Source organism: Vulpes vulpes, chromosome 4 (genome assembly GCF_048418805.1).
Source record: "Vulpes vulpes isolate BD-2025 chromosome 4, VulVul3, whole genome shotgun sequence".
In the NCBI taxonomy this organism is placed as follows: domain Eukaryota; kingdom Metazoa; phylum Chordata; class Mammalia; order Carnivora; family Canidae; genus Vulpes; species Vulpes vulpes.
In genome coordinates this window covers 113,618,331-113,646,008 of record NC_132783.1, presented here as the reverse complement: position 1 = coordinate 113,646,008, position 27,678 = coordinate 113,618,331, and the positions used below count along the sequence as shown (strand labels likewise).

The 27,678-nt window shown below is 40.0% G+C and overlaps 2 protein-coding genes across 13 annotated transcripts in view; one reads left to right on the top strand and one right to left on the bottom strand.

The window, feature by feature from the left end:
• The window catches only part of GEMIN5 (gem nuclear organelle associated protein 5), a 39,380-nt gene extending 13,961 nt beyond the window's left edge, over positions 1-25,419 (bottom strand). The window contains exons 1-20 of one of the 4 annotated variants that reach the window (XM_072756765.1): positions 25,089-25,367; positions 24,423-24,551; positions 24,137-24,297; positions 23,248-23,429; positions 19,893-20,044; positions 19,562-19,681; positions 18,062-18,194; positions 16,968-17,133; positions 15,632-15,844; positions 14,452-14,537; positions 11,594-11,676; positions 10,777-10,910; positions 8,944-9,017; positions 8,100-8,281; positions 6,443-6,582; positions 5,272-5,443; positions 3,681-3,908; positions 2,224-2,337; positions 1,659-1,781; positions 48-143 (exon numbers count right to left, since the gene is read on the bottom strand). In XM_072756765.1, the coding sequence (XP_072612866.1) occupies positions 48-143; positions 1,659-1,781; positions 2,224-2,337; positions 3,681-3,908; positions 5,272-5,443; positions 6,443-6,582; positions 8,100-8,281; positions 8,944-9,017; positions 10,777-10,910; positions 11,594-11,676; positions 14,452-14,537; positions 15,632-15,844; positions 16,968-17,133; positions 18,062-18,189 (1,939 nt within the window). In that variant the 5' untranslated portion in view covers positions 18,190-18,194; positions 19,562-19,681; positions 19,893-20,044; ... (2 more) ...; positions 24,423-24,551; positions 25,089-25,367. Of the gene's footprint in view, positions 1-47; positions 147-1,658; positions 1,782-2,223; positions 2,338-3,680; positions 3,909-5,271; positions 5,444-6,442; positions 6,583-8,099; positions 8,282-8,943; positions 9,018-10,776; positions 10,911-11,593; positions 11,677-14,451; positions 14,538-15,631; positions 15,845-16,967; positions 17,134-18,061; positions 18,195-19,561; positions 19,682-19,892; positions 20,045-23,247; positions 23,430-24,136; positions 24,298-24,422; positions 24,552-25,088 lie in introns of all 4 variants that reach the window. The other 3 variants (XM_072756764.1, XM_026008055.2, XM_026008061.2) reach the window with 3 other exon arrangements.
• A 28-nt stretch (positions 25,420-25,447) lies between these two features.
• Positions 25,448-27,678, top strand: part of MRPL22 (mitochondrial ribosomal protein L22) — a 37,626-nt gene continuing 35,395 nt past the window's right edge. For 2 of the 9 annotated variants that reach the window (XM_072756772.1, XM_072756767.1), the window contains exons 1-3: positions 25,448-25,958; positions 26,147-26,220; positions 26,832-26,874. In XM_072756772.1, coding sequence (XP_072612873.1) covers positions 25,857-25,958; positions 26,147-26,220; positions 26,832-26,874 — 219 coding nt within the window. In that variant the 5' untranslated portion in view covers positions 25,448-25,856. Of the gene's footprint in view, positions 25,959-26,146; positions 26,221-26,606; positions 26,750-26,831; positions 26,875-27,678 lie in introns of those variants that run through there. The other 7 variants (XM_072756773.1, XM_026008051.2, XM_072756770.1 and 4 more) reach the window with 7 other exon arrangements.

Here is a 27,678-nt window from a genome sequence, read left to right as displayed (position 1 = left end):
GGGAAGCATAAAGATAGACTGGGTTATGTTGACTGGACTTGCCTCACCTTCAACCTCAATCATTCTGTACAGGGCCGCCCGGTCTGTAAAAAGCCCCAGGTGAAATCTTTCGTCAAGTTGAGCAGACATATCCTCATTTAGTTCTGCTAATTAAAAAAGACAAAGTGAAGTTACTGTTCTCTAATCTTCCAAAAATATGTCCAGAACACCCATTTCAGACAGTGAAAAGAAGAGTCTTGTGTCCTTGTTTACCCTAACGGAGACCCCTGCTGGTTATAAGGGTAGCAAAATATGTGAGTTTGTTTAGCTCAGCCTTGGCAAAATCCAATGAGACAATTTATCTATCTATCTATCTATCTATCTATCTATCTATTTATTTAAGATTTATTTATTTATTCAGAGAGAGCGAGAGAGAGGCAGAGACACAGGCAGAGGGAGAAGCAGGCTCCATGCAGGAAGCCCGACGTGGGACTTGATCCCGGATCTCCAGGATCACACCCCGGGCTTCAGGCGACGCTAAACCGCCGGGCCACTGGGGCTGCCCCAATGAGACAATTTAGTTTGCAGTTTGCTCAAAGATTTTGGAGGGGGAAAAGGAATATATAAAGTCAACCCCAAATTCAACATGTATTTTAAATGCAGTAAAAACTAAAAAGACAAAATGAAACTAACAAGAAATGTCCTTGATGTTCACTAGAATCCTCTACAAAAGGATTCAATATTCATCTGCTTTTTAAAAAGTCAAATGAGGGCACCTGGGTGGCTCAGTTGGTTAAGCATCTGCCTTTGGCTCAGGTCATAACCCCAGGGTCCTGGGATCGAGCCCTGCATCTCCCTCTCCTGCTCCCCTTGCTTGTGTGTACATGCATGCTCTGTCAAATAAATAAAATCTTTAAAAAGTCAAATGAGTGATTTTCCAGTAAGGTTAATAAAATGTATAACTATCCAACTAGGTGTATAAGTTATAGGAAGTCATCAAAATGTCCCCCCAAAAGGGCTATGTATACAAAAGAATAAAATATTTCTGGAGGACAAGAAATTGGTAATAGTGTGGCACTGAGAGGAAATATAGGTATTAGGGTGAGAATGTAAAAAAGATTTATATTCTTTTGGACTCTTTGAATATCATTTTATCATACGTATCCGGTTTCAACATGTAAAATTCAAAAATAAAAAATATATAGTTGCTCAAATATCAAAATAATAGGCATTGAATGAGGGCCTTGCAAAAGTAAAATAAAAAAACCTTCTATAATAAAAACTTCTACCAAAATTTTGCCATATTAGGGGTATACTTCCAATAAGCGAATACTTTTTTTCTACATGAAGATACTTTTTTCTAGGGAAAAGAGAGTTGAAGGAGTTGATTCATGGTAAGATTCATTAAGCCATCATACCAATTCTGGCACATAGATGGTTGGTAACAGCTCAATTTATAACAGTAAATCAGAGCACTGCATCTCGAAGTCATTGGGGAGTGCTAACAGTGGATCAGAAAGGGGAGCTTGGCAATGGGGTCTGATGGAAGGGAAGGCTGGAAGATAATGTAGAAATACAAACAATTTTACACATTTGTTTGCTCGTTCAAATATACAAGCACCTCTTAGGTGCTAGTTCCCAGAAGACTATGTATGGACCAAGGAAGCCTATTTTTGTACCTTTGGAGTGTTTTGCAGTTGCTAATACCAAACAGTCCTGATGGAGCTCCTCTTTAGATCTGTGGTCCAGGCTGGTAGTCAATGGAAGCATGGAACGAGCTTTTCGCTTCTTGGTTAAGGATTCTGAAATGTAAAAAAAATACAGACTTTCTGAAGATCTGATCAGAATCATAAAAATGGATGGCCATTGTGTGACTGTAACCTACTGGAGAGATACTGCTGGGCAGAAGAAAAGTTCCTGTTCTTAGAGCTTTCAAGTTAAATGAGCTGGCAGCAGTGTTTACCACACAAAATGTTGCTGTGAACACTTTGAACAATTAGTGACAGCTGCAAAAATGATCCTTCATCATTAAAATATTTAAAAATGTTTAAAATTGTGTATTAAAACTGTTTAAAAACATGACCCCAAACCGAAACAATCAAAACACAAACATTTAAAACCTAGAAAACAAAGAAAAGCCCCCCCAAAAAAACCAACAATAAAAAACCAAACACTTCAGAGTTTTCGGTGGCACATAATATTTGAGGATCCTTTCACAAAATATATTACTCATTAGACACTAACCTGGCTTCTCTTTAGGTGGTTCTTTCTTCAGTAAAGTGACTTTGTTATTAATGGTGACTTTTGACTTGTCAAAGCCTGATGAAACTGGAGTGCAGGTAACTGGTTCTCTAGAAGCTGTATCATGGGGGGGTGAAGAAAAAAGTTTGGAGAAGAACAATGCAGAATCTAGTTCTTTTTTAAGTAATTAAGAACTCCATCAGGGTTAATAGTGTGATCTTATGTATTCCATAATATGAGATAAAATACTCTGGAAAGGAAATATAGGTAGTCTCTCTTTTCCCACCTCACAAACTGTCTGTATTCCAGGAATCTGTAAGTTTATTACTTAGACCTTTGATTAATTGGTCTATGGAGGCGCTGAAGTTTCTAGTCCTCATAGTGTCATATCATAGGCCCAGGAGTTCTGAAACTGCTCAGATGACCAAAGACTTCTTACATATTTAGATGACAGACTACTAATTCCATGTTTAACTGCAATACAGAATATTAAGAGTACGTGATGTGGAGTCACGATCCTGAGCATACACAACCATGAGCTTAAAAAAAAAATCCATTAAACTTTTAGCTCTTTATTTTCCTAAACTATGGCTCCAACAGCCATCTCTTGAGGTGGACAGGGCCTGGATGTGTCTGTACCATATATTTTGGCCATTTTAATTCGGTCACATCAAAATATTCCATTTTAGGACTAAACATGGGTCATTGCTTCTATTTATATTTTTTGCTCTTTAATCATTTTAACAGGTAATAGGCACCACAGCTTAAAGATAAACATTTAAAGGTAAAAAAGGATTAAAGTACTACAATTTTATCCAGTAACACTTTTTTCTCTTCAAAGTAAAAACAGCCTACCTCATTAGAAAGCAGTGACAAAACCTTGAAAAACCGTATTCTGAGAAATTGGAGAATGGCCACTATAGCTTACCAGACTAGAAGAACCAAATTCATACATTTTTATTCCAGAAACAACAACAGCACAAACACACTAGGTACAAACCCAGTTGTGAGGGTGAGAACTCACAAGTTCCCAGAGCAATGGTAGCTTCTAGGCCAGACATTTGTATGGGACAGTATTTTTTTTCAGTAACTGGCTGGATGTCACACTGTGAAAACTTTCCTGGTTAAGTTTCTATGGATCTACTTCCCTGGTTTCACTTTGCCCTGTAGTCTTGTCCTGCCCAAGTTCGTAAAAAGTGTTCTCTGAACACTTTCACTATTTCCAGCCCAGTCTTCTGTCAGATCCCCTTTCACACTTCAATGGAGTTTAGAGGCTTAAAACAACCTTTTAAGAAACTAGCAATATTTAAGGGCACCAAAGGTACCACCTAAGTTAAACAGATGGGACCATAAGTAGGTCAGAGGCAGAGAAGTTTCAAACTGAGTTAGGACCTGGCTTAGTTTACGGGTTATGCCTACAAAGTCCTAGCGTCTGGGAAACACAGGATTTGGTCACATACCCACTGAGGCAACACCACCAGGAAACTCTGGCTCCCGGGCTTCCTCCTCGCCCTCCTGGTCCGACACGCCATTCTCAACAGGTCCTGAGCTCTCCCTGATGCTCTCATCTTCATTCCCATCACATACTTCCTGCTTTATAGGAGCTCTTGAGATGGGCTTTTTCTTCTTTTTGGGCTTTGGCTTAGGTTGAGAGAGCCTTTTTTTCTCTAATTCAATGCTTTTCTTACCTAGAGGAATCATAGTTAGGAGGAGGACAGATTAAAATGTATATTCTCCCATCCAAGTACTAACCAGGCACAATGCTGCTTATTAGCTTTCCAGATCAGATGAGATGGGGTGCATTCAGGGTGGCATGGCCACAGACTAAAATATATACTTTTAGTTACAAGCACTCTAGGAGATTATCTCTAAAACTTCATCACTCTTCTTTTTGATAGCATTATCACCATTTCCCTTTCCTTCCCAATGAATTTTTAGAGTTGTATTTTCAACATGTTAACCAAACCCTTTTTAGGATTACATTAAAACATGAATATGACACACAATTATCACTGAATACTTATAGTATATATTCTATACACAGGACATTCTCCTACATTACTACAGCACAGCCATTAAAATCAGGAAGTTAACATCAATACATTAGTACTGTCTACATACTTTACTCAAGTTCTGCCAGTTGTACCCAGAATATCTTTTACAGCAAAAGGAAACAATCTAGGATTACATGATACACTTGTTATGTCTCTCTAGTTTCCTTCAGCCTGGAACAGGCTTGTTTTGTTCTTTTAACTTTCATGACTTGAAACTTTTAAAGATCACAGGACAATTATTTTGTTGATTTCCCCCACCACCTGATGTCTGTCATGATTAAATTTAGGTTTTGCATTTTGGGCAGGCATACAAAGGAGTGATGCGGTCAATACAACATTCAAAGTAGCACAACATTTCTATTTGTCCCATTATTTGGTTGTTTACTTGTCTTGTGAGTTTCTCCTTGAAAAATCATTTTTTTCTTTGTAATTACTAAGTATTTGCACCCACTAGTTTTATTATCCATTGATGTTTCTTGACCACAAACTGTTAATGTGATGATTGCTGAATGGTAATCTTCTGATTGCATCATTCATTCTACATTGGAATTCTCCTGTTCATTATTTTCAAGTTCAGGCTGTGCCAGATTTGGTTAGTGGGAGTCCCTGTGAGCTAGCTTCTTTGTTCTCTTGACAGATCTCAGCTCTTGAGCATTTCCTTCCTTTGTAGCACCAGATGATGTTCCAGGCCCGTTTTGTATTTTTCCTATACCAACCTGGAATTAGCCATTTCTCCAAGAAGCTCTGGTTGGTCTCTTTTAACAGAAAATGATATTTAGAAACCAAGATCTGAGTGCTAGGTATACTTGTTACTATTTGAATGTTGTCCTCAGGCCTCTCATGGTTGTCTTCGTTGATTAGGAAGGCAACCCATGCCAGTATATCACTGCCACTCTACATGAATGTCCCCTTTTCTTGACCTTGATCAATTCAGTTACTCTGAGAAATGGAGAAAGGGAATTAGGCTAGCATTTATAGGCTCCTGGTTCTGACTGACCTTGAGGAGGCCGGGAATGTTCTTGCATGGAAGTGAGCCATTTGTACACGCAGAAGTCATCTGCCCCTGAGTAGATGCAGTCTGGATCCAGTGGGGACCATGCCACACAAAGCAGTCGACCTCGATGTCCTCGGAAATTGCACAGAGGCTCTTCTCGGAGAGTATCCCACACCTAAAACCACAAGGCACAGGATAGCACAGATAATTTCTGGTTATTCTATTGCTTTGGGGGGAGATAAGTTAAAAAAGACTTAAAAAGAAACTGTGTACTTTTATTTCCCCTTATGACTTATTATTTCCTCTTACAAGTTCAAATTTTAGAAATGTTATTTCCTACAAGAGGCTTATGTACTCTGGGATGTAGAGACATTCTTATGGGGATGATTCTGAGTGAGCTTCTAATGGTGCTCTAAGTATTTCACTATAATGAACCAGTTATTCTATGTTTTTTGGGCTGGGGGTTTGACATCACGAAGAGAATTTTAATTTACAGCCTATATCTGCATGTGTACGGTTCTTATTTCTCACAGGTAATTCTTTTGTCCCCATCTCTGGGAAATGATCAATTTCCTTACTTTCTTGAATTACTCCTGTCTCCATTTCAGAGGGCAGCCCTTCCTGGCTCCTAGCTTAGTTACAACTCTACACTGAGATGGACATCCATCAGAAGTTAGCTCTCCAGTTCTTAATGTCTGTTCTGGTTCTGGTATCTCAAAGTCCTACCTCACAGCTCTGGCTTGGCATCTCCTCATTATTCTTTCTAACTTGAAGATTTTTGACTTACTAATTTATTATTAAAAACTGTTCATGTTTATAGCCACCGTTTCTGTATTTAAAATAGGAGCTAGTAGTTCTCACATCAGTTTAGTCCATCATATGACAGTAAGAATGAAATGTTAAAAAAATTAGAATTTAGCTAGTTTCTATCAATACTTTCCCTTTCATCTAAGTAAAACAAACAAGAAAACAAAAACAAAACCCAAAAACCCAATCTTAGCCTGCCAAGGGCCCAGATATGTGGAATGAACTAAAATGCCTTCTAGAGCTCAGAATATTCCTTTCTGTAGAAGATAACAGTGAGGGAAAGAATGTACATAACTGGGGAAAGGAGAGAAGAGTTCAAGTTAGAATACATACTGAAGAACCTACAGAATTAAGGACACAATAGTACCTGAGCTGTACCATCATAGGAAGCAGATACCAGCCTTCCATCATGATGCGGGCTCCATGCCACACTGGTAATCTTGGCTGTGTGCCCTGACAGGGTCCGGTAGGGCTCTGTAATGGTCACTGGAGATTCAGGATTGCTCTCTAAGAGACAAAGGGAAGATGTCATTTTTACTAATAGCAACAACAAAAAGACACAGCAGAGTTACATCTTGACATGGACAGTCAAGATTTTGCCATATGCTTTCTAGATGACTTTCAGCAGGCAATATTATTTATTGGTTAAGACTATGGGCACGTATGCAGTGAGGTATGCAGATAGGTTTACTGCAATAAGTTTTAGTTGTCATTCTGTCTTTCTAAAAGCCACCAAAATGAAAATAGTATCTTTTGCATGTGATATTAAGAAGGCTGTGTCATCAGTTTTATGGTAGCTGAAGACATATAATTCTGAATTTAATCAGGAGAAAATACCAGATCAACCCAGACTGAGGGGGCATCTACAAAATAATAGAGCAGTAGCCTTCAAAGATTAAAAAAAAAAAAAAAAGAAAAAAAAAGGCTTAGAGACTATTCCAGATATAAAGGACATTACTGGATCAACTGACAAAATGAATATGAATGATCGATTAAACCACTGTATTTATATTATTAAATTAACTGAAGTTCATAATGGAATTGTAGATTGACTGTAAGGGAATATCCTCATTCTTACAAAATACACGAATATTAAGGGTTTGGGTGGGCATGATGTATGCAACACAAACGGTTTGGAAAAAAATATGTATGCACAGGCACCCACACACCTACAACCAAATGAATATAACAAAAGGTTAACAGTTGTTGAATATGTGAAAGGGTGTATGAGAGTTCTCTGTATTACTCTTGCATCTTTCCTCTAAGTCTGAAATAAAGTAATATTGATTCTGGCCATTTTTTAAAAAATCTTTTTCTGTTATTTGGTAGATATGAAATAAAAACCAAACTGAGATGTTAGTATTAAAGTAACACAGATCTGCACTGCTCTGAAGAATTGTTAATGCCTTCTATTAAACTGGATGCTTAATTCGGAATCCCAAAGATAATAAGACCAGGATAAGCCTTCTAACATATCATGCTCATAAGTTACACACTGTCTGCTATTTATTGTTAGAAAAAACCTGTCTATACTTTGTTTTTCCACATTGCTTTCAACTTGAGGGAGCCACTCCTAGAATAAATTTTTTTTTGTTCTTATAGATAAGGATTCTCAAAAAACTATGGGAAATTCTAGAGAAAATAAAACCGTCAACTATTTTCACTATGGCTGATAGCACATACTTGCAATACTCTGGAAACAGCATTGTGACAGATTATAATTTCTTCGTATCAGAAAAAAAGAAATCTCACTGCTTCCATATTTTTAAAAAGTGCTCTTTTAACAACCACTTACATGGGGCTCCATCTCATGACCTTGAGATCATGACCTGAGCTGAAACCAAGAGTCGGATATATAACCGACTGAGCCACCCAGGTGCCCATGTTATTTTAAATAAGAAAAATATATTACTTTTGAAAGCAGAAAAAACAAGAACAATATCAAAAAGTAAATAAAGGTATAAAACTTGGAATGCAAAGCAGCTGAACAATTATCACCCTAGTATGTAAGAAACCAAAGTTACCTATCACACTCTTTAGGTTATGCACATAAATGACCGCATTGTTGGACCCAGAGGCCATCAGATAGCTCAGCTCCGGCTGACTGCCATGCTCATGATGCCAGCTAATGGTATTCACAAGTTTGTGATGCTGCTGGATGGTACATATCAGTTTCAGGTTGGGAACCTGAAATATTTCTATTGATCTGGAATAACAAACACATGCGACAAGAAAGATGGATGATCAAATTACAATCTAATATGCAAACACGTATCTTCCTTATCCCATTACTCAAATAAAGGTGAAATGGAATAGGATAATCCTATCTATCACTGTAAAGGTTATTCTTACAAAGAGCCAGATACAAAAGGCTGTTCTTTCAACAAATATATTCAGCTTTAAAAAAAAAAAATCCCACATAATCTCTGGAAAGTTGTGTTTATCAGGCTCTTGTGATAAATGGTGCTATGGAAAAGCTAAAAGAAATAATGAACCAATGACTAAATTAGGATTATGTTGCTATGATCAACATCAGAAAGAACACAGTGAGGTCTAAAAAGCACTGGTGCCCAGGCTTATTTTAAAAAAATGAAGGAAGATTTAGGTAGTATAGTACAATAGATGAACATTTTGTGAAATATAAAACAGCCTAAACACTGAATAGGCGAACATTCCTTTGGACTTAAAATATCCAGCTTATTTTACATTCTTGAAGATGCAGAAAGCTCCTGGGTCTCTGCAGAGAATATCAAGGGCAGATCAGAATATCATCCCAACTAACACTATAGATGGCATGAATCAGCTTTTAATCAAATGTATGTGCAATTACAAAATGTTTTTTTTTTTTTTAAAGAAACAAACACATACCCATCTTCATTGCCAAGAGCCATGATTTTACCATCTGCTTTCCAGCTGATCTCTGTGTGTACAGGCAATTTGTACTAGAAAGCAAAACAAACCAATTGACTAAAAGCACTATTCTCTCTGCATGATGACAGCATGAGAAAAAAAATCCCTAGAGCTTAAAATGTTCTAATTACATAGAGTTACTACAAGAGTTACTAAAAGCAAGCATTCTGACTGTAATTTCCTTAATTGGGACAAAAAAGAGACCAGTAAACTAAATGTTTATAATATCTAACTCTGTGAAATGAACTTCGTTAAAATGATTTTTATCCCACATCAGAGTGTGTAACACTGGCTTGATAATATGGGGGTCATGTCTCCTTAACAAAAGCTATATACACGCTTCCCCGGTTTTCTTCCTATTTTTTTCTTTCTCCCAACTGCTGGTGTTTCCCCAAGGCTGCCTGGACCCTCCTGTCTTCTTAATTGTGTCTTTAGATCACCTCATATATTCCCACAGCTTCTACAGCTACCATTCACCTGAAGGAATTCTAAATTTCTTGAGAGAGAAGAAAGTAATTTGAGTGAGCACTCAAGTGGGTAGTGTGGGGAGCAGAGGGAGAGGGAGAGAGAATCTTAAGCAGGCTCCACACCCAGCAGAGCCTGATGCAGGATCCTGAGATCATGACCTGAGCCAAAATCAAGAGTCCAATCCTTAACCGATTGAGCCACCCATGCACCCTAGGAATTCTAAATTTCTAATTCCAGCCCAAACACCTTGTATGAAGTTTTTTGTTGTTGCTTTTTAAATTTTAATTTTTTATTTTTTTATGCCATAGGGAATATTTTTTTTAAAGATTTTATTTATTTATTCATGAGAGACACACACACACACAGAGGCAGAGACACAGGCAAAGGGAGAAGCAGGCTCCATGCAGGGAGCCTGACGTGGGACTTGATCTTGGGACTCCAGGATCATGCCCTGGGCTAAAGGTGGTGCTAAACCGCTGAGCCACCGGAGCGGGGCTTGAGACCACAACTCCAAGATCAAGAGTCACATGCCTTACTGCCTTAGCCAGCCAGGTGCTCCTCCTTGTATGAAGTTCTAATCCATATATTCAACTACCACAAAACTGAAAGCTCTTTAGGAATAGGAATTCTTTTTCATTCACTGCTGAATGTTAATGTGGAGATAACATTTAATGAAAGAATATAGTTTATAAAAATAATTCCATTAATGATTATTTTTATGCTAGTCATTCAAAAATAATGAGCAGTAAAAATGTCCATTTGAAAGAATAAGAACTCTCAACATTTATGGTTTCACTTCAAAAGACAGTTCTGGCATAGACTGATAAAATGGTAAGACAAAAGTGATTAAATGTGGGCATCTAGGTCAAGAATATAAGGGAATTATATGCATTATTTTTGTGCAAATCTGTAGTTATTTCACTAAAAAATTAAAAATAAGATGGTTATTTTGTCTTCAGCAAAATACTTTGCAACCAACCTTGGCTACCACATTATAGTAATTTTTACCAAGGTTTCACTCTGGAGAAAGTGGCTGGCCTGAAAGGGATGCTTTATATTCCAAGATCTGAAAGTTTATCATAAATCACCATGGCAACTGAGACAAAACTGTGTGTGTGTGTGTGTGTGTGTGTGTGTGTGTGTGTGGTTAAGTTCCTTGCTTTATTCAGGGATAAAGACTTCTAGTTATCTGTAATAAATCACAAATTCACTGAGGCTTTTAGGAACATCTAAGAAATCTGATGAGCATAATGGATATCTCTAATAATGGCATTTATCATGTAAGATGGGAAATCAAGATGACTTTAGACCACAAGGACTCACTTTGATTGAGTTGGCGTCCCTGATGAGTTTGTTGATATCATAGGCTTCTCCACCAAGCTTCCAGGGGTTATGCTGTAAGACAATCCCTTCCCCTCCACAGCTATATAAAGTGAGGGAAGGTCTGTCTCCTTCTCCTATATGAGATAAGAAAAGAAAGCTTATCAGTTTTGCATTTCACCAGCTTAACTATTTGTTGCTATAGTACAACTATAGCATACCATGAGTTGTTTTAAAAATATTTTATTAGTACATTGGAATAAAGTCACTGTTCTTTGCATATGAACACAGCTGTTGGGAGAAGTAAAAAGATACACTAACTTTACAGTAATATTTATAAGGCAGAGTATTTGCTTTAAACATTCTCCTGCCATCCAAACAGCATGGGTGCCAAAGCTGGGATCAAAAAACATCTTCTTGGGGATCCCTAGATGGCTCAGCAGTTTAGCGCCTGCCTTCGGCCCAGGGCGTGATCCTGGAGTCCTGGGATCGAGTTCTGCATCGGGCTCCCTGTGTGGAGCCTGCTTCTCCCTCTGCCTGTGTCTCTGCCTCTCTCATCTGCCTCTCAGATGCACAGTGAAAAAATTCAGCTCAAAGAGACCAAATGATGCTTTAGAGTTTGGGGACTCTTATTATGGGTGAATGGTTTCTAACTTATTATTTGCTATGACTGCCCTCATGATCTTTGGGGGGACATAGCAGTCTGCAGAAGCAGTCATTATACTAGAGTATGTATGACTTTCCAGCTTGAATATCTTACAATTAAACTGAAAGAAAGAGAATGCTCTCATGTTTGCTAGAGAATGGCTCAGGTACTTACCGAGTGCAATGGGGGGTAGTGGCGGCCCCCAGGCTAAAGTGTACACAGTCTTCTTATGATATGTGCTAGAAATCTGTGGAGGTCTGGGGGAAAGGGATATTAAACAAAGATTTAAACAGAAGGCACAGTGGAAATCAGATCCATCTTTTTCTAAAAGGTTCCTACCTATTAGTTGCTAATATTAGAGAAAAGCAATTTAACGGTATCCTCTAAATAGCTGATTGTGGAGAAGCCAACATTTAAATAACATACCATGTAATGATATCTGCCAGCAAAATGATTAAGTCCCAAATGTACTTTATCCAGGAAAAAATGTTATCTGCTATCCCCGCCCCCGCCCTGACCCCCAACTGCCACCAATCTGGCCAGTGTGGGATTTTACCTCTCTCCCCCTGCCAGTTGCCCACTTCACGTAAATGTCATATATTCTAATGTCACTGTAGTTACAAACAGTGTAAATGCTATCATAACTAGAGAAAAATAGAACAGGATAGAAAACGTAAACCGTTCAGCCCAGAACTAAGGTTACTGCTAAGCATCTATTATCATCATACAGATGGATCCACCTCACTTTCAAAAGACAAAGAGTAAAAAAACCCCAAAAAAACCAAAAAACCAAAAAACAAAAGACAAAGAGTCATTTTAGGCTTACTCGGTTATTAACATCACATTCTTAAACTAAGACCAGATTTTAGAGAAGTTTGATTTTAAAATTTTTGACTGTGAAGAAAACTTGCTCTTGAGGGTAATTTGGTGGTTAGTGACATGTGAGGGGTCAGTAAAGGCAGGATGGCTGTTACCTTCACTGTAAACCATATTCTTTGTAGGATTTGAGAATTCCTGGAGTCCAGAACCTACGACTAAACTAGCTGTTGACTTACTTACTTTCATGTTTCTGGCACAGGCATCATTATCCTGGACAATAAACTCTAGTTTCTTTGGACTAAAAGAAATACAAGTAGTTCTAGCTGAATACTGCCTAACAGTATCTACAGCAGCACTCTTCCTCCTCCTACATACCATTCTTAGTGTTAGTTTGGATAGTCAGCTTAGAATATCCAGAAGATAGTAATGTAATAGAATTAGTCAACAATTTTGTGATGACATAGAGCTATTTAAATTGCAATACGGTTTTATTTTCTTCAGTGATTCTTTGAAATAGTGTATTATGTTTTGAGAATTAAAAGTGGAGTTAACTAAGTGCAGAACAAAATATGTAGGTAACTAATTGCAGAACAAAATATGTAGGTAACTAACTGCGTGTAGGTTTTACATATATATAAAAAATTGCATATAAAAAGATTAACTGTGGGCAGCCCCAGTGGCTCAGCAGTTTAGCACTGCCTTCAGCCCAGGGCGTGATCCTGGAGACCTGGGATCAAGTCCCGTGTCGGGCTCCCTGCGTGGAGCCTGCTTCTCCCTCTGCCTGTGTCTGTGCCTCTCTCTCTCTCTCTCTGTGTGTCTCTCATGAATAAATAAATAAAATCTTAAAAAAAAAAAAAAAAAAGCGTTAACTCTGGGATGCCTGGGTGGTTCAGGGGTTGGGCGCCTGACTTTGGCGCAGGGTGTGATCCCATGATCCTGGATTCCAGGGATGGAGGCCCAAGTCCTGGATTGGGCTCCCTGCATGGGGCCTGCTTTTCCCTCTGCCTAGGTCTCTGCCTCTCTCTCTGTGTCTCTCATGAATAAATAAAATCTTAAAAAAAAAAAAAAAGGTTAACTCTGCAGTGTAGCAAATAGTTCTTACTTAAAAATGAATGATTTAGAATAGGGGTAGGTAACCATCCTATAAAGGGCCAGACAGTAAATATTTCAGGCTTCTGAGCCATGAGTGCTCTGTCACAACTCCTCTCACTGTGTTCTGGTAGTATGAAAACAGCCTCTAATAAGGTGTAAATAAATGAGTGTGACTGGGTTCCTAATAAAGCTTTATCTATCAATGTTGAAATCTGAACTTTAATTTTCATGTCATGAAATAGTCTGATTTTTTTCCCAATAATTTCAAAAGGTGGAACCGTTAAGTCATGAGCCATGGCTCTCCAATCTTTGGTCTATAATAGTGCTATTCTAAATTCTGGGCCTTGTGCACTTGAATGTGGCTCATGAGAAACAAGGAACTAAACTTCTAACTTTATTTTAACAATAAATACCTATATGTGGCTACCAAACTGAACAGCACAGTCTGGGATCCAATCAAGCATCTGGGATAGCTGTGTTCAATAGATTCATAATGTGAACGAGCCACGAGCCATATATATGAGCCACACATGCAACTTAAAGCTTTCTTGTAGCCACATTAAAAGAAGCAAAAGAAATAAGTAAAATTCAATTTTAATAGTATATTTTATTAAACTCCATATACAAAAGTATTATCTTTTAAAATACTTTTAAAATAAAATAATTTTTGAGATATTTTACATTTTCTTTGGGGGGGCGCAGACTCTGAACTCTGGAGTGTATTTACACTTACAGCACATCCCAGTAGTCACCTGTGGCTAAAAACTACTGGAATGGACAATGAAGCTCTAGATATAACTTCCAGCTTGTTGAGAATATAGGGAATACAGAAATGAGTTAGAAATCACCACAAAGAAATAACTAGGTAAGTCCAAAATGTAGAATATTCTCACCAAAAAACTTACCTGGGTTCTTCAAACTGAAAAGGCAATGTTATAGAAAGAAATGGGGGTACTGTTCTAGAATAAGAAAGACTAAAAAAACATGATAAGATGCCATGTGTTGAACCCTCATTGAAAGGAATTTGAAAAGAAATAGCTAGGAAAAACATTGGTTTACAAATCAAAATTAATTCCATCACAGACATTTTGGTCAGTGGGCTAAACAATCTTGCTTCTTACTTGTTGGAGTAGGTGTCATACAATCCCACTTTCCCGTCATCAGTTCCAAAAGCTAAGCAGCCTTCCTTGGTTGGGTGCCAGCAGAGCTACAAAACAGAGAAGACAAGGGGCATACTGTTAAGGGAAGTGAGGTTATCTGTCAAGCATTCAAATGAACAATTTTCTTGCTCTTGGTATCTTCTAATTTAAAAAGTAATAAATTCTCATTATTTAAAAGAAACAAAGTATTAAAGTAAAAGTCACTGGTATGTTCACCATCCAAAAAACCCCATTGCCAATTTTCTATCTTTCCCGATATTTTTGTGACTAAAGTTAAATATATACAGTTGAAAAAAACAAAAATAGGTTCAAACATTTAAATAATGTGCATTGAGACACTGTTGAGTGGGGATAAAAGATTCCATAACAGTTTAGAAAGTAGAATTCTATTAATAAAACTTGGAAAGATATATTACAAATTGTCATTAGTGGTTCTCTGGATTATGGAAGTGGGAGAATAGAGTGGAGGGTAGGAAAACTTTTTGCTTTCTATACTTCCATTCAGTTTGGTTTTCTTTTTTTCTCTTTTTATTATTATTTTTTAATTTTTAAGATTTATTTATTTGAGAGAGAGAGAAACAGCACATGTGCACATGAGCATAAGGAGGGAAGAGGGAGAGGAATCTCAAACAGACTGCTGAGGGTGGATGGAGCTCCATGTGGGCATGGTTGATCTCACAACTCTGAGATCACAACTTGAGCTGAAACCAAGAGTGGGACACTTAACTGACTGTGTCAGCCGGGTGTCCCTGTTATTATTATTATTTTTCTTATTGAAATATAGTTGACATACAGTGTTATATTATTTTCAGGTATATCACATAGTGATTTGACAATCCTGTATGGTATTCCTTTTAACCACAAGCATTTATTGCTTTTAGACTAAATAGAGAAAAGAAAATATAAACCTACTGTTGTCTAATCTGCAGTCCCATGTTTTGTAATTTTCATTTTTCATCAATTGGTGAACATCTTTCCACATCAAAGAAAAAGCCATATTATAATTTTTAATAGTCTGATACCCTTCGATACATGTTTATCTTATAACTTATATGAATGCACATCCAGGTCATTCCTAATTTCTTACTATAAGAATTATTTGAAAAAAAGTTCAGAGCAAGCTCAAAGAAATCATCCTTACCGCTGTAACCTTGGACTTGACACCCTGCCAAAAATTTTTCACATCATAGTTGTTCTTGATGGAGAGTGTATTCCATATGCGGATCATGCCATCCCCAACACCTATGGCCAAACAGCCCATGTCCACAGGAGAGAAAGCCAGGCTGTAGGCAAACCCACCTAGGGAAGGGAGGGTCCAGCAGCACTCGAGGGTGGCCATGTTCCAACATTTTACCTGAAAAGATCAAGGGTGAGGGTCTAAATATTAAAAAAAAAGAGAAACTGGAAAAAGAATGAACATTTCAAATAGGATGAACTCAATGAGTAAGAATAATATAATTTAATTATTCCAGTAGGTATTGGAAGAAGTGTCTTTTAGAAAAAAAATTAATAAATTGTAGAGCTCAAAGGGAACTGAAAATACATTTATTCTCAGAGATGTCAAGTGAATTCAGGGTCACACAAGGAATAAAGCAGACCAGGGCTTCCCATTTCCTAGAGTCCAGGGGCATTTCCACTCTACTGTATTACAGCACTGGTGATCTCTTCATTTGGTAAGTCCTAAGAATGAAGATGGCCTCAGGACACTAGAAAATGAAAGGAGCTATCTCCAAAAGCGAAATATCTTATACCAGGGAAAGAGGAGTGCTACATATTTAATCTTCACTTGTTTAACAGAGGGGCTTCGGAGAAAACAGTCTATCAAGTAAACCTTAGTTTAATTGCAAAACAATAGCCACAGACTCTTAAAGCCAATACTCTCCTGGAGACTTCACCAAGAGCAGAGAGAAGGTAGAGAAACTCTCTACCTAAACTATAGACAAGGCTATTTTAAAGCCAAAGCATGATGATTTCACACATCCTTCCCTGGACATATCTATAATTCTTTTTTCTTAAATTTAATTTTATTTATTTGTCAAAGAGAGAGCACAAGCAAGGGGAGCAGCAGGCAGCGGGAGAAGTAGGCATTTTGCTGAGTAAGGAGGCCGATGCAAGGCTGGATCCCAGGATCTGGGATCATGACCTGAGCTGAAGGTAGATGTTTATTTATTTATTTTTATTATTATTATTGTTTTTTTCTTAAGGCAGATGTTTAACTGACTGAGCCACCTAGGTACCCTTACAATTCTTTATCATTTATCTCTCTTTAACAAAAAAGGTAGTTCCTCACCTTTCTCCTAACTCTCTGCTGTTGGTGTACTTACTGCTGATGAATAATTGTAACTCTGAGATTGGTCTGGGCACAAGGGAATAAGGTGAGGCATGGAAACTGGTGGATGGTTTGAAAAGCCCTCTAATTCCATTTAAGTCATAAATCATCAATCTACAATGCTGACTGCAAAATAAGCAGTTCTTACATCTCTATCCATCGACGTGGAAAGCAGCAGCTGTTTGTCATCCTCAGTTTGTAAAGGGCATAAGTTAAACACAATTCTTGAATGATTCTGCCCTTCTGATGAAGCACTAAAGAGGGTAAATTTCCGTCTCCAAGACTGAGTGAGATCCCACAGCAACAGCTCACCTCTGTGAAGGAAAACAAGTACTAGTTCTCTTTCAGAAGCAATCTGAAAACAAGTGATTTGGGGACACAGAGTATGGGCCCTCAGCTGCAAAATGATTTGCTAATTGTTCTTTTAAGGAGAGAAAACTGCATATTCTGAAATATGCATAAAATAGTTCAGAAAGAACACACACAAAAACAAGGAGTCACTGCCGGTGGGGAAGGGAACCTAGTCGCTTGAGAAGACAGGTAGGAAGAGTGCTTCTCTATGTTCTTATGTTCTTTTTGAATGACATGAATATACTGCACTACCTTTGGAACAGTTTCCTAACCGCTTTAACTGTAAAATGCCACCATAATTTGCATAGCCCCAAATCTTGAAGACCTACTGTCTTTTATTGGGATAGTGTAGGGGAGTAGGGCCATGATCAACATTTTTTTTGGGGGGGGGGGAGGATTTTTATATGCTTTAACTGTATCAATTCATTTAAAAGCAGGGCCCTTGTCTGCTAAATTCACTAATTATCTCAAGCAACTAGAAGCCTAGTGGCTTCTACACAATAAACTTTGTTCGGTGAATGGCTATAATCATCCTAAGAGAAAATTCTATAAAATCTCTCTTGACATATGAACTAACGGAAGCTCAACGTAAAGGGTCATGCTCATGAACACATAGAAGTAAGAGACTGATTCTGAAATTCAGTTCTGCCTGACTTCAGAGTCCATGCTCTTAACCACCAGGCTATACTTGTTTGATCTTTTCTCAGCACTGTTATTAGACAGCTTAAGAACACATCCCACGATTTTTCTATTACAAATGGCCCAGCATAATATAAGCCTGAAATGCTGCTTTTTCCATCTTCTGTGTCTGGAAAGAGAAGCCTCGGAATTCCTCAAGCTAGAGTGGAAAACAAAACATGTCAGAGAGAGCATGACCAAAAAAAGACCTACCCAAAACAGCTGGATACCAGCTGTGTTGGTTGATCCTTGGGCCAATGGAGTGTCAACCAAAGGCGTTCTTTAATAGTTGGGTCTATACCCCCTCCTCTTCTCTTCAGAAAGGGCAATTTCAAAATCATCACCCCTGCAGATTAAAAGAAGGTCAGTGGGTACTCAAGACAGTGAAACTACACATGTGAAGTCCCTAGCAGTTCATAACACAGTTTGCGGTTTAAGTTTGTTAGTTTGGTTACTTAGAAGTCAGAACTCATTTGCTCATGGAAATGTTATTATACATAGTTTTAATACCACTCTAACTAAAGAATAGGCTGTTCTGGCAACCTAAGCATATTAAGCATACTGTCTGAGAAAATGAGGTTTCAACTGAACTGTGAACCCATGTGGTAACACAACTTCAGATTCTCCAAAGCTGGAAGGATAGAGAGTGGGATTCCTTCTTCTAGTTGGCAAGAAATCCAACAAAAGGGACAAATTTGGCAGTCAACATATTGTGGCAGACAAGTCCCTCCACCTCTGACATGCTACTCACCAATGGTTCTTAATTCCTATTATGTACCAGAATGACTATAATGAGGGATTGGGGGAGCCTCTAAAAATAAATATATGCCAGGGCCCAACTCCTAGAGATACTGATTCAGTAGATTTAAGGTGGGGTCCAGGTACCACATTTTCCAAAAACTCTCCAGGTGATTTTGTTGCATGACTAGAATTGAAAATCATTGTACTAGACATCCATAAGCTTAGAGGTTACCCTTCTGGAGGGATTCTTGGCCTAATGTTGTTCCCACTTGGGAGGACTGGCCATGGTATGTCCAAAAGCAGTCTACAATTCTTTTAAAAAATTTGTTTTCCAGAGTTATACTGTTAGTTACCATTGACTAAGCTATAACTATGATTTGCTTTATATGCACTAATGCATTTAGATAAAGATGACCAAACTTTCACGGTTTTAAATAAAGTGGAGAAAGAAGACTGATATAAAGAAAAAGGCTAGATTTTTACTATAAAGTAAAATCCACGCCCACTCTGCCTGGAGTGCCTCTCAATTTATAAATTGAAGGTAAAAGTTCTATTCACAGAGAGAGGCTTGGGAAAGCTGAATGACTGAGGATATAGTTTGGATAAACTGAGATATAACATTTAAACATGTACTTCTACAGTGAATATATATTATTTATCTAGCATTTGTGCATTAAAACCCCTAGGTCTTTTCTAATCCTCTGATCCACACTTTCCTAAGTTCTAATATTCCTATCCTTATAACAAACATCTTGCCTTCCATGACAGTGCCCCTTTTATGAAGGCACCAGAAACTCATCTCCAAAACCAAAGTCAGACTGGGGGGAGCAACTTTCTGGATAGAAAAGTAAAGAACTGCCTTCTGGCAGATACCATAATCTTAGGATAAGAAGACACAATTAAAAAAAGTTTCTATTTCTACCAATCACTATAGGTTACATCACAAAAGAAACATCACATATCAAATCTTACCTCGGCCTCTAGAGCAGCTCCAGATTCGAATGGTCTGATCTTTGCTTCCAGTGGCTAAGTAGCAGCCGTTTGTTGCTGGAGTTTGTGCTATAACTTTACCATTGGGGATTTCAGGTTCTTCTAGGGTAGAGAAGGTCATTTTGTTTTTAATTTATTTTAAACATGAACTTGTCAAAGAAAAACTAGTCTGCAAGGTTCCTGAAATTTAGCCATTATGTTTATAGACATGATCTGTAAAACTTAATGTTTTAAATGTAATTCAAATGATATAGTTTTATCCACATTGTTCTTTAGGTCTGAGAAGTACTCAACCCTCTTAAATCATCTCTACCTGAATTTTCTTCTTGATTAATGGATAAACAGTCTTCACCAGGCAGGGGACACCAGGCTATGGAGTGGATCTCATCATCATGGCCTCGAAGCCTGTGAATAACTTCTCCTTTCTTACTGATGTCAATTATAACCACTATGCCATCCTTGTAGCTAAAGAACAAGAGTTAGGAATATTGAAAAATGAAGACTGAACAGTAAACATTTTGGATTAGGAATTATCATCGTGCACATGTAAAAGGTAAGTGTACTAGGGATGAAGGAGAAGGAAGAAAGCAAGAAATAATCTTGTTTTGTCCTTTTTTCACCACCACTGCTGTTCCAATCAAAGTCTTGGCACTAAGTAATAATGTATTATGTTGCCTGGCATAAAGTTCATAAGGTGAAGCATACTTGTGTTTGAAGGGGAAACTTATAGAAGAACAGTAATTTTTGGGCTCCAGCAATCCTTCTGACTAGAGACGGAATATGTCCTAACACACTTACACCTCTCCCACTTTTTACAAGTAATCCTTGTAAAATCCTTGTAATTTTTCTAACTGTGAACTCAACAAAAAACTGAGTACTGCAGCTTCTAGACCTGGATATTCCAAGCCTATCATTTTTTTTTAAATTCAGAGGACACCAAGAAATTCTAATAGTTTTTTTTTTTTAAAAAATAGATGAAGTATTTCATACACATAAAGAAGTATCTATCAACCAGCTTAAAGGAAAAAAAAACAAACTCAATTATCAAGATGGTTAAAGTCCTTTTATACATCCCACCCCAATTAAACTTCTCTCTCTCTCTTCCCCAGAGGTAAACTGCTATTCGTGATCATTCCTAGACTTTCTTTGTCTATGTTCCTAAAGACAACTGAAAATGATTCTGTGTATTTTAAAACTTCATATAAATGGTATCATGCAGTCTGTTTTTCTGTAACTTGTTTTTTTCCCACTTATTGTTAGCGAGTCATTGATGTGGATGCATGTAACTCTGGTTCCTAGTCAGTCACTTACACTATTGGATGGCACTCCACTGTGTGACTATAACACAAGTTTACTCATTTTTCCTTTTAGAGGGCTTCCGTTTATTACTATTACAAATAAAACAAAACAAAAATGCCATTAATAATCTTATGCACACTTAAGACAATTTCAGATTTAATGCATAGTAGTGGAACTGCCAGGATGTAAGATGTATACATCTTTGCTTTGCTAGAAGTACAAACTGCGCTCCAAAGTTGGGTGTACCTCCTTACATTTCCTACACACTAGATAGTCCTATAGGGAAAAACACCATTACACTCCTTTAATAAAAGGAGAAACTTTTATTAAAAACATTTTCCCATTACAGCCTTACTTCAAAAAAAATGAAATCATACATCAATCTTTGCAGACATGGACTTCGAAAACCCATCAAGTTTTGCAACCTAACAGTCAAGTGATCAAGCTGTTCTTCAATTTTAATCAGCCTTTTAGGAAATGATCGCCATTTGGAAGAGCCTCTAAAAACAAATCATTCTGATTCCATCCTCTGTCTGTGTGCAGTTCCCTCTACCTGAAAGATTTCTTGTGGATTCTTGCTCATCTTTCAAGGTCAGTTTGATCCTACCTTCTCTGATCCCTGCCTACCACCCATTCTGCTCTTCCTCTAGCGCTCCCACTGTAACACTGCTCACTTCACCCAGCAGACCACCGATCTACAGACTCCTCCCATTTTCACTATTACACACACATACCTGTTTTCCTATCCTTCCCCTCATGCTTCATTATCACTCCTTTAAAAACACCCTTAGCAGCTTTGTCCTGTCTCTTTCAGAAGTATTTACTCCACAAAACTTCAAATCTTGTCAAATCCAACCATACCCTTTCTCAGTTTGAATAGTTTACTTTGAATTCATGACTCTGATTCAGAGCTTGGCCTCAATACGGACCACTGGACCTACAATTTCTCTCAGTAAGCTCATTTTTTTATTCTCTGAGATGACTATTTTTACATCTTCCTGCGTGCTCCCAGCCCCACTTTGAATTTGACTCTACCTTTCCGACTTATGACTCACAGAGAAAATCAGAAGACATCAGAATGAAATACCTTCCTCGGGACACCTGGGTGGCTCAGGGCCTGATCCCAGATTCCCAAGATGGAGTCCCACATCAGGCCCCTTGCATGGAGCCTGCTTCTCTTCTCTCTGCCTGTATCTCTGCCTCTCTTTCTGTGTCTCCCACGAATAATAAATAAAATCTTTAAAGGGATCCCTGGGTGGTGCAGCGGTTTGGCGCCTGCCTTTGGCCCAGGGCGCGATCCTGGAGACCCGGGATCGAATCCCACGTCGGGCTCCCGGTGCATGGAGCCTGCTTCTCCCTCTGCCTGTGTCTCTGCCTCTCTCTCTCTCTCTTTCTCTCTGTGACTATCATAAATAAATAAAAAAAAAAATTAAAAAAAAAAAATCTTAAAAAAAAAAAAAAACCAAAAACACCTTAAAAAAAAAAAAAAACCGACAACAAACACCTTCCTTTTCCAGCCAGATCTACAAACCCACCTGCACCTATTTCCATATTCTCACTTGTCCTTTCTACTTGTGATCTGGATACAATCCCTCTTGACTTCTCATATCACTCCTGTATTTATTACCATTTCTCCATGCAACCAGCTTTTCCTCTTCCATCAGCATAAAAATATGCCCTATTATCTTCCATTTAATACTCCCTTTACTACCATGTACCTCCTCTGGCTTCATGTCTATGCACATTTGTACAAAAAACAAAAGTCTCCATGTGTATCTTGACTACTGTACCCCAGTCTCTTGAATTCACTCCAACCAGACTTCTCCTCTAGCATTCTAGTGCTTATGTCAAATATCCAAACTGGAGTGAAAAGACATCTTTGGGAGAGTAGTAGATGAAGCGGTGAGGAAAAGGGTGGTGCCCATTCAGGCAGTTTATGTGAAATAATCCTGGTGATTGAAGCGGAGGCAGCACCCAATGCCAGACTACTGTCCCAATCCAGAGGGAGAGCTGCAAACAGGGACAGAGTTAAGTCCTCTGACATTCTGAGAGTAAATGTTATCTCCAAGAGCAAATATTGAGGGAGGAAAGGGGAGAAAGAGGGTATTTCCTACATTTGGAGGCTAACTGAAGAAATCAGATGTGAAGAATGAGGAAAGTACACTATTGTAGAAATTAAAGAAATAAAAACAGAGTGAGAAGGACAGTAAGGACCTGGAAGTCACAGGAATAAATGATACCATGGGCTCAGGGAATGGTTAATACCTATACATGGCTTCCTCTGAGGAATAAGGAAGTGAAGATAAAGCAAATGCAAAATATGCTCATTAACAAAAACAAATTACCAGTACAGATGACACAGTACTTACCCAATGGCTACTAAATCTTCATGATGAGGTGAGCAAGTAAGACAGAAAATTGTCCTGGGTTCTATAAAGAGGTGCTGGCTGTCATTTCGGTTAAGCCAGTAACAGAAAACTACTCCTTTTTCATCTCCAGATACTATTAAATCCTTTACTTGAGGAGACCAATGCAGTGCTGATATTGTATGCTTTAAAACAAAACAAAAATACATTGCTTTTCATTTGTCAGTGCTGAATTTTTACTTCATTTTTAACTTGTGTAATACTAGGCACATTGATACATACTTAATAAATACCGTTAGTACCACTTGTATGCCAAGAGTACATTAACCAAATGGTAGAAGAATTTAAGCTCCTAAGGATTAAAGAACTATTTAAAAACATTTCTTCCTTTAGCTTAATTGAAAGTTCTTACTAAGATTGAGTCTTTTTCTTTTCTACATTCTCTCAAAAGGTAGGCTTAGTAAGTAATCATCTGGTTTAGAAACAAATTTTGTTCATTCATTTACAGTTTATGTCAGGAGTCTTTTCCATGTTAAAAAACCAGATAGTAGACATTTTAGACTTTGTGTGCCATACTGTCTCTGGTACAACTACTCTGCTGTTGTAGTATGCAAACAGCCAATACTTAAATGAATGACTGAGGGTGTGTTCCAATAAAACAATTTGCAAAAACAGGCAGCACAGTAGTTTGCTAACCTCTGGTTTATATGTATCTCCTTCCAAAAAAAGTTTTGAGGCATCTTACAATTTATATATAGAATATAGAGCTTCTCATCCAAATAATGGACATTATTATAAAAGTTAACTTGCACAGATGAGTTAGCGTACTTGAAACAAAAGAACCCTCAGCAAATATATAATAACGGTCTGAGAAACCGGTAAGCCACGGTACCTGATGGAGTGCATGTTCTGTCACAACTGTTTTTGTTTCCGCATCCCAGATTTTCACAGTTCCATCATCAGAGCTGGTGGCGCAGAGGTTGTATTGACCCGGATGATGAGAAAACGTGAAGCCAGAGACCCTTTCGGTGTGTCCCACCAACTCCCCTACGACTTCAAGCAAAACCGGACTTCAGGTTAGAGTGCTACCTAAGATTCCTGGGAGAATCATAATACTGATGTTAGACGAGTGGGACTTCACTTATCCCATGGCATAACAAAAATATCCAGGCACTCACAATCAGAAATCCCAAGTGCTGGTTCTGGCTCTGCCACGGGACTTCAGCCCAGTCATTTTATCTCCTTGAGCCTCACTCTTTTCAACCGTAAAATGCTGCTGATATCCCTTGATGTTCACAGTTCACAGGCTGAGGAGCGGCTCAAATGAAGAATGTAAAAGTGATTCTTATTTAAACGTGGCCCAGAGGTCATTTGGGAAAGAATAAATAACTGGCTTGCCATATCCCAAGGCAAAATCTAAACCTAGTTTGGAGCCTGAAAGCATCTGGCTCAACTCATTCATCTTCAGGAAACAGGTATCATCTATTTCCAGGACGTTGTTTAGGGCCTGGAGCTGTAGACAGCCCCGGAACGCAGGGAGGCTCCCAGGGGACAGTGTGCGCTGCGTGGGGGAGGGAGGCCACAGGTTATCAACGCCTGGCTCTATAAAGGGGTAACTCGAGGGAGCGAGCGGTTCTACGCGAGAGCGCCAGGAGGCGGGGCCGCGCAGCCACAACGTGGTGTAACTCAATCCTGGAGACGCGGACGCAACTCAGCCTGGTATCCTTCTGCCAACCTGGGCCTCAGTTTCCCCACCTGTAGGAAAGGGTGCCTAGAAACCCTCCCTCGGCGCCTACGACGAACCCAACAAGGCATGAGGGCGGGGGCTCAAAGCGGGGAGTTACCTCGAAATGGGGGCGTCCCAGGGATCGCGCCAGCGCTTGGGCCCACGCGCACAAGGAAGACGGAGGTCCGCGCTGCGAAGCCGAAGAGGCCCCCGGGCACGGCATCGCTGCAGCGGGCGCAGTACCAGTTAGGAGAGGGCGGCAGCGTGCGCGGCTCCTGTCCCATGATCACGGGCCAGCAGGGACGAACGAAGGAACCCCAGGAGCAGACCGTTCACAGCCCCACGCCGCAGCCAGGAAGGGGGCGGGGCTGGCCCGGAGCCCCGCCTCGCCGGGCCCGCCGCTACGGCGCGCGCCGAGGCCCAGGCCGCACCGCGAGCGCCGCTCCTGCTGCTGCCGCCGCCGCCGCCGCCGCCGCCGCCGGGCTGGGAGGGGCGGCCGCGCGCGCGGGGCTCTGCCTCCCGCCGCCCCGGGCCAGGAGTCCCGGCGCTGCCGAGCCCAGCCTGGGGGTCAGGCTTTCTCACCTCCCACAGCAAAGTACTAATTATAGCGTTAGACTGACTAGTGGAGTCACCTCGACCAGCCGTTTTAATTTTTTAATTTTTGAATAGTTCAGCCACTATTCCATCAAGTAGTTGTGAACGCTCTGTGCCAGGGTACTTCGCTAGCTCCGGAGATTCTGTAAAGAGACCTGCAACAAGCCAGTTAACCAAAAGATAAACGTTCGAATCAAATAAAAAAAGACGAGGAGAGTTAGTTTCTGCAACCGCGAGGAAATTCTGGCTCTAGAGTCTTAGCACTCAAAGAGGAGCAGAATCGAGTGACTTGATGGAGTGCCGGCTCTGTGAAGGGCAACGTATGTGGAGTTGCGGGCTCCGCGCCCCGGCTCTCGGCTCTCCTGCGGCGCGGCGCGGCGCTTGTTTGCACAGGGTATGTGGCGGCCCTGGATGGGACGAACGAAGCCGGAAATCTATCCTAACGGGGAGAGGCCAAGCATGTTTTTGAATGTGGGTAGGGGCACCGCTTGGGGAGGCACCCAGGCCTAGGCTGAATTAGTGGTTTTGCCGGTTGTTGTTGGAGATACCTTAACCTGCCCCAATCTGCTTTCTCGTTTGCAGGAAGGTGATAACCCATGCCTTGTCGATTGCTGTGAGGAATTCAGATTCAGCGAAACGCCTGCCCGGCATATGTGGTAGCACGTGGCCGATGATTTTGATTTATCTCTTGTAGATCAACCTGGAGATTAACACAGGGATTAGGGCGTCATACTTTATATTTGAGCCGTTTGTTCTTTAAAAGCGCTTTCCACACGACCTCTAGTGATCTTCACAACAAGCCTGTGCCGCTTTTCTGTTTTGCTGAGGAAACAGGCCCACCCACGTTAGGTGGCTTGTTCACCGTCTCTTTTCCTACTCTTCCTGGCCACTCGTGAGGGGAGGTTTCTCAATTTTTCTGGATCTCCACGAATGTCCGTACACTCACAGTCTTCGGCCTGTGTTAAAGTCACTCACTCCCAGGCAAAGTTGTCCGGCTCACACCTCAGGCGCGGGCGGCGCGTTAGCTGTCCCCGGGACAGCACCCGGGGCGGGAGTACTGCCGGGTCTTGCGCGGGGGCAGGCAACCTGAGAACTGCGCATGCGCGTGGTCCCGGCAGTGCGTGAACTCGGAGGCTTCCGTAGAGGGAGGGAGAAAGATGGCGGTGGCAACGCTGGAGCGTTTGGGTAGGGATTTCTTAGTGGTTTAGGCGCCGTAGGAGGGAATGGAGGTGGAAATCTGAACTGACTGCTTGTGTTGATGTTTCAGGTGCATCATGGATGCCGAACCTGCGGGGGAAGCTGGCCTTAGGGTAAGTCTTTTCACCCCGGAGTTGCAGAGGACTCAAGGACTCCTTACCGGTTTGTCAGTTAATTCCTGGTGGGCGCCTGTGTGCCACCCTCGGCCCTTAGGTTCTGTGGCTGTGGGAACGAACGAGACAGCCAGTCTCCGCTTGGTCACTCCATCTTTCCATCGCCGTGCTGCATGGCTCTGAGGGAATCAGGATAACCGGTTATTCAAGGGACATTGTGAATCTCTTTTCTGGACAGTCTCTGAGCATGGTTAACGCTTTTCCCAACGGTGTTGGGAGCGTCCGACTTTTCTAGTTCGCTCTCGTTACTGCTTACCATGAGCAGGGGCTGTATCGGAGACAACCGTGCTTTACAACGTGTCTAGCGTCGTGTTAAACGCCTTATATGCTTGATCTCATTCTCATAACATCTTTCATAGTGTAGGTATTGCTACACCCATTTTTCAGACAAGGAAATTGAAGCTCCTCAAAGTAAAATGACTTGCCTAAGGCTGCCCTAGTCATCGGAAATTTTAAAGCTTTATACTATATTCTCCAGAGCATTCTTAGACCTCAGAACAAAAGTTTTTTTTCGTTAGGGAAATGCAGTTAAGTCAGGACTGGCAAGGAGCCTTTTTCTGTCACCTTCTTCTTGTCTGTCTTCCCCTCTTCTGCAGTACAACTGTTGATATTTGGAGATTGATAATCTGGCGCATTTGTTGGAATTTATTTTGGCTTAGTTCATAGGCTTTCGGAAACCGATAAGTTGGGTGTGAATCCACTTTTTAAACCGTATGATTTTGGAAAGATTACTTATCTTTCCTA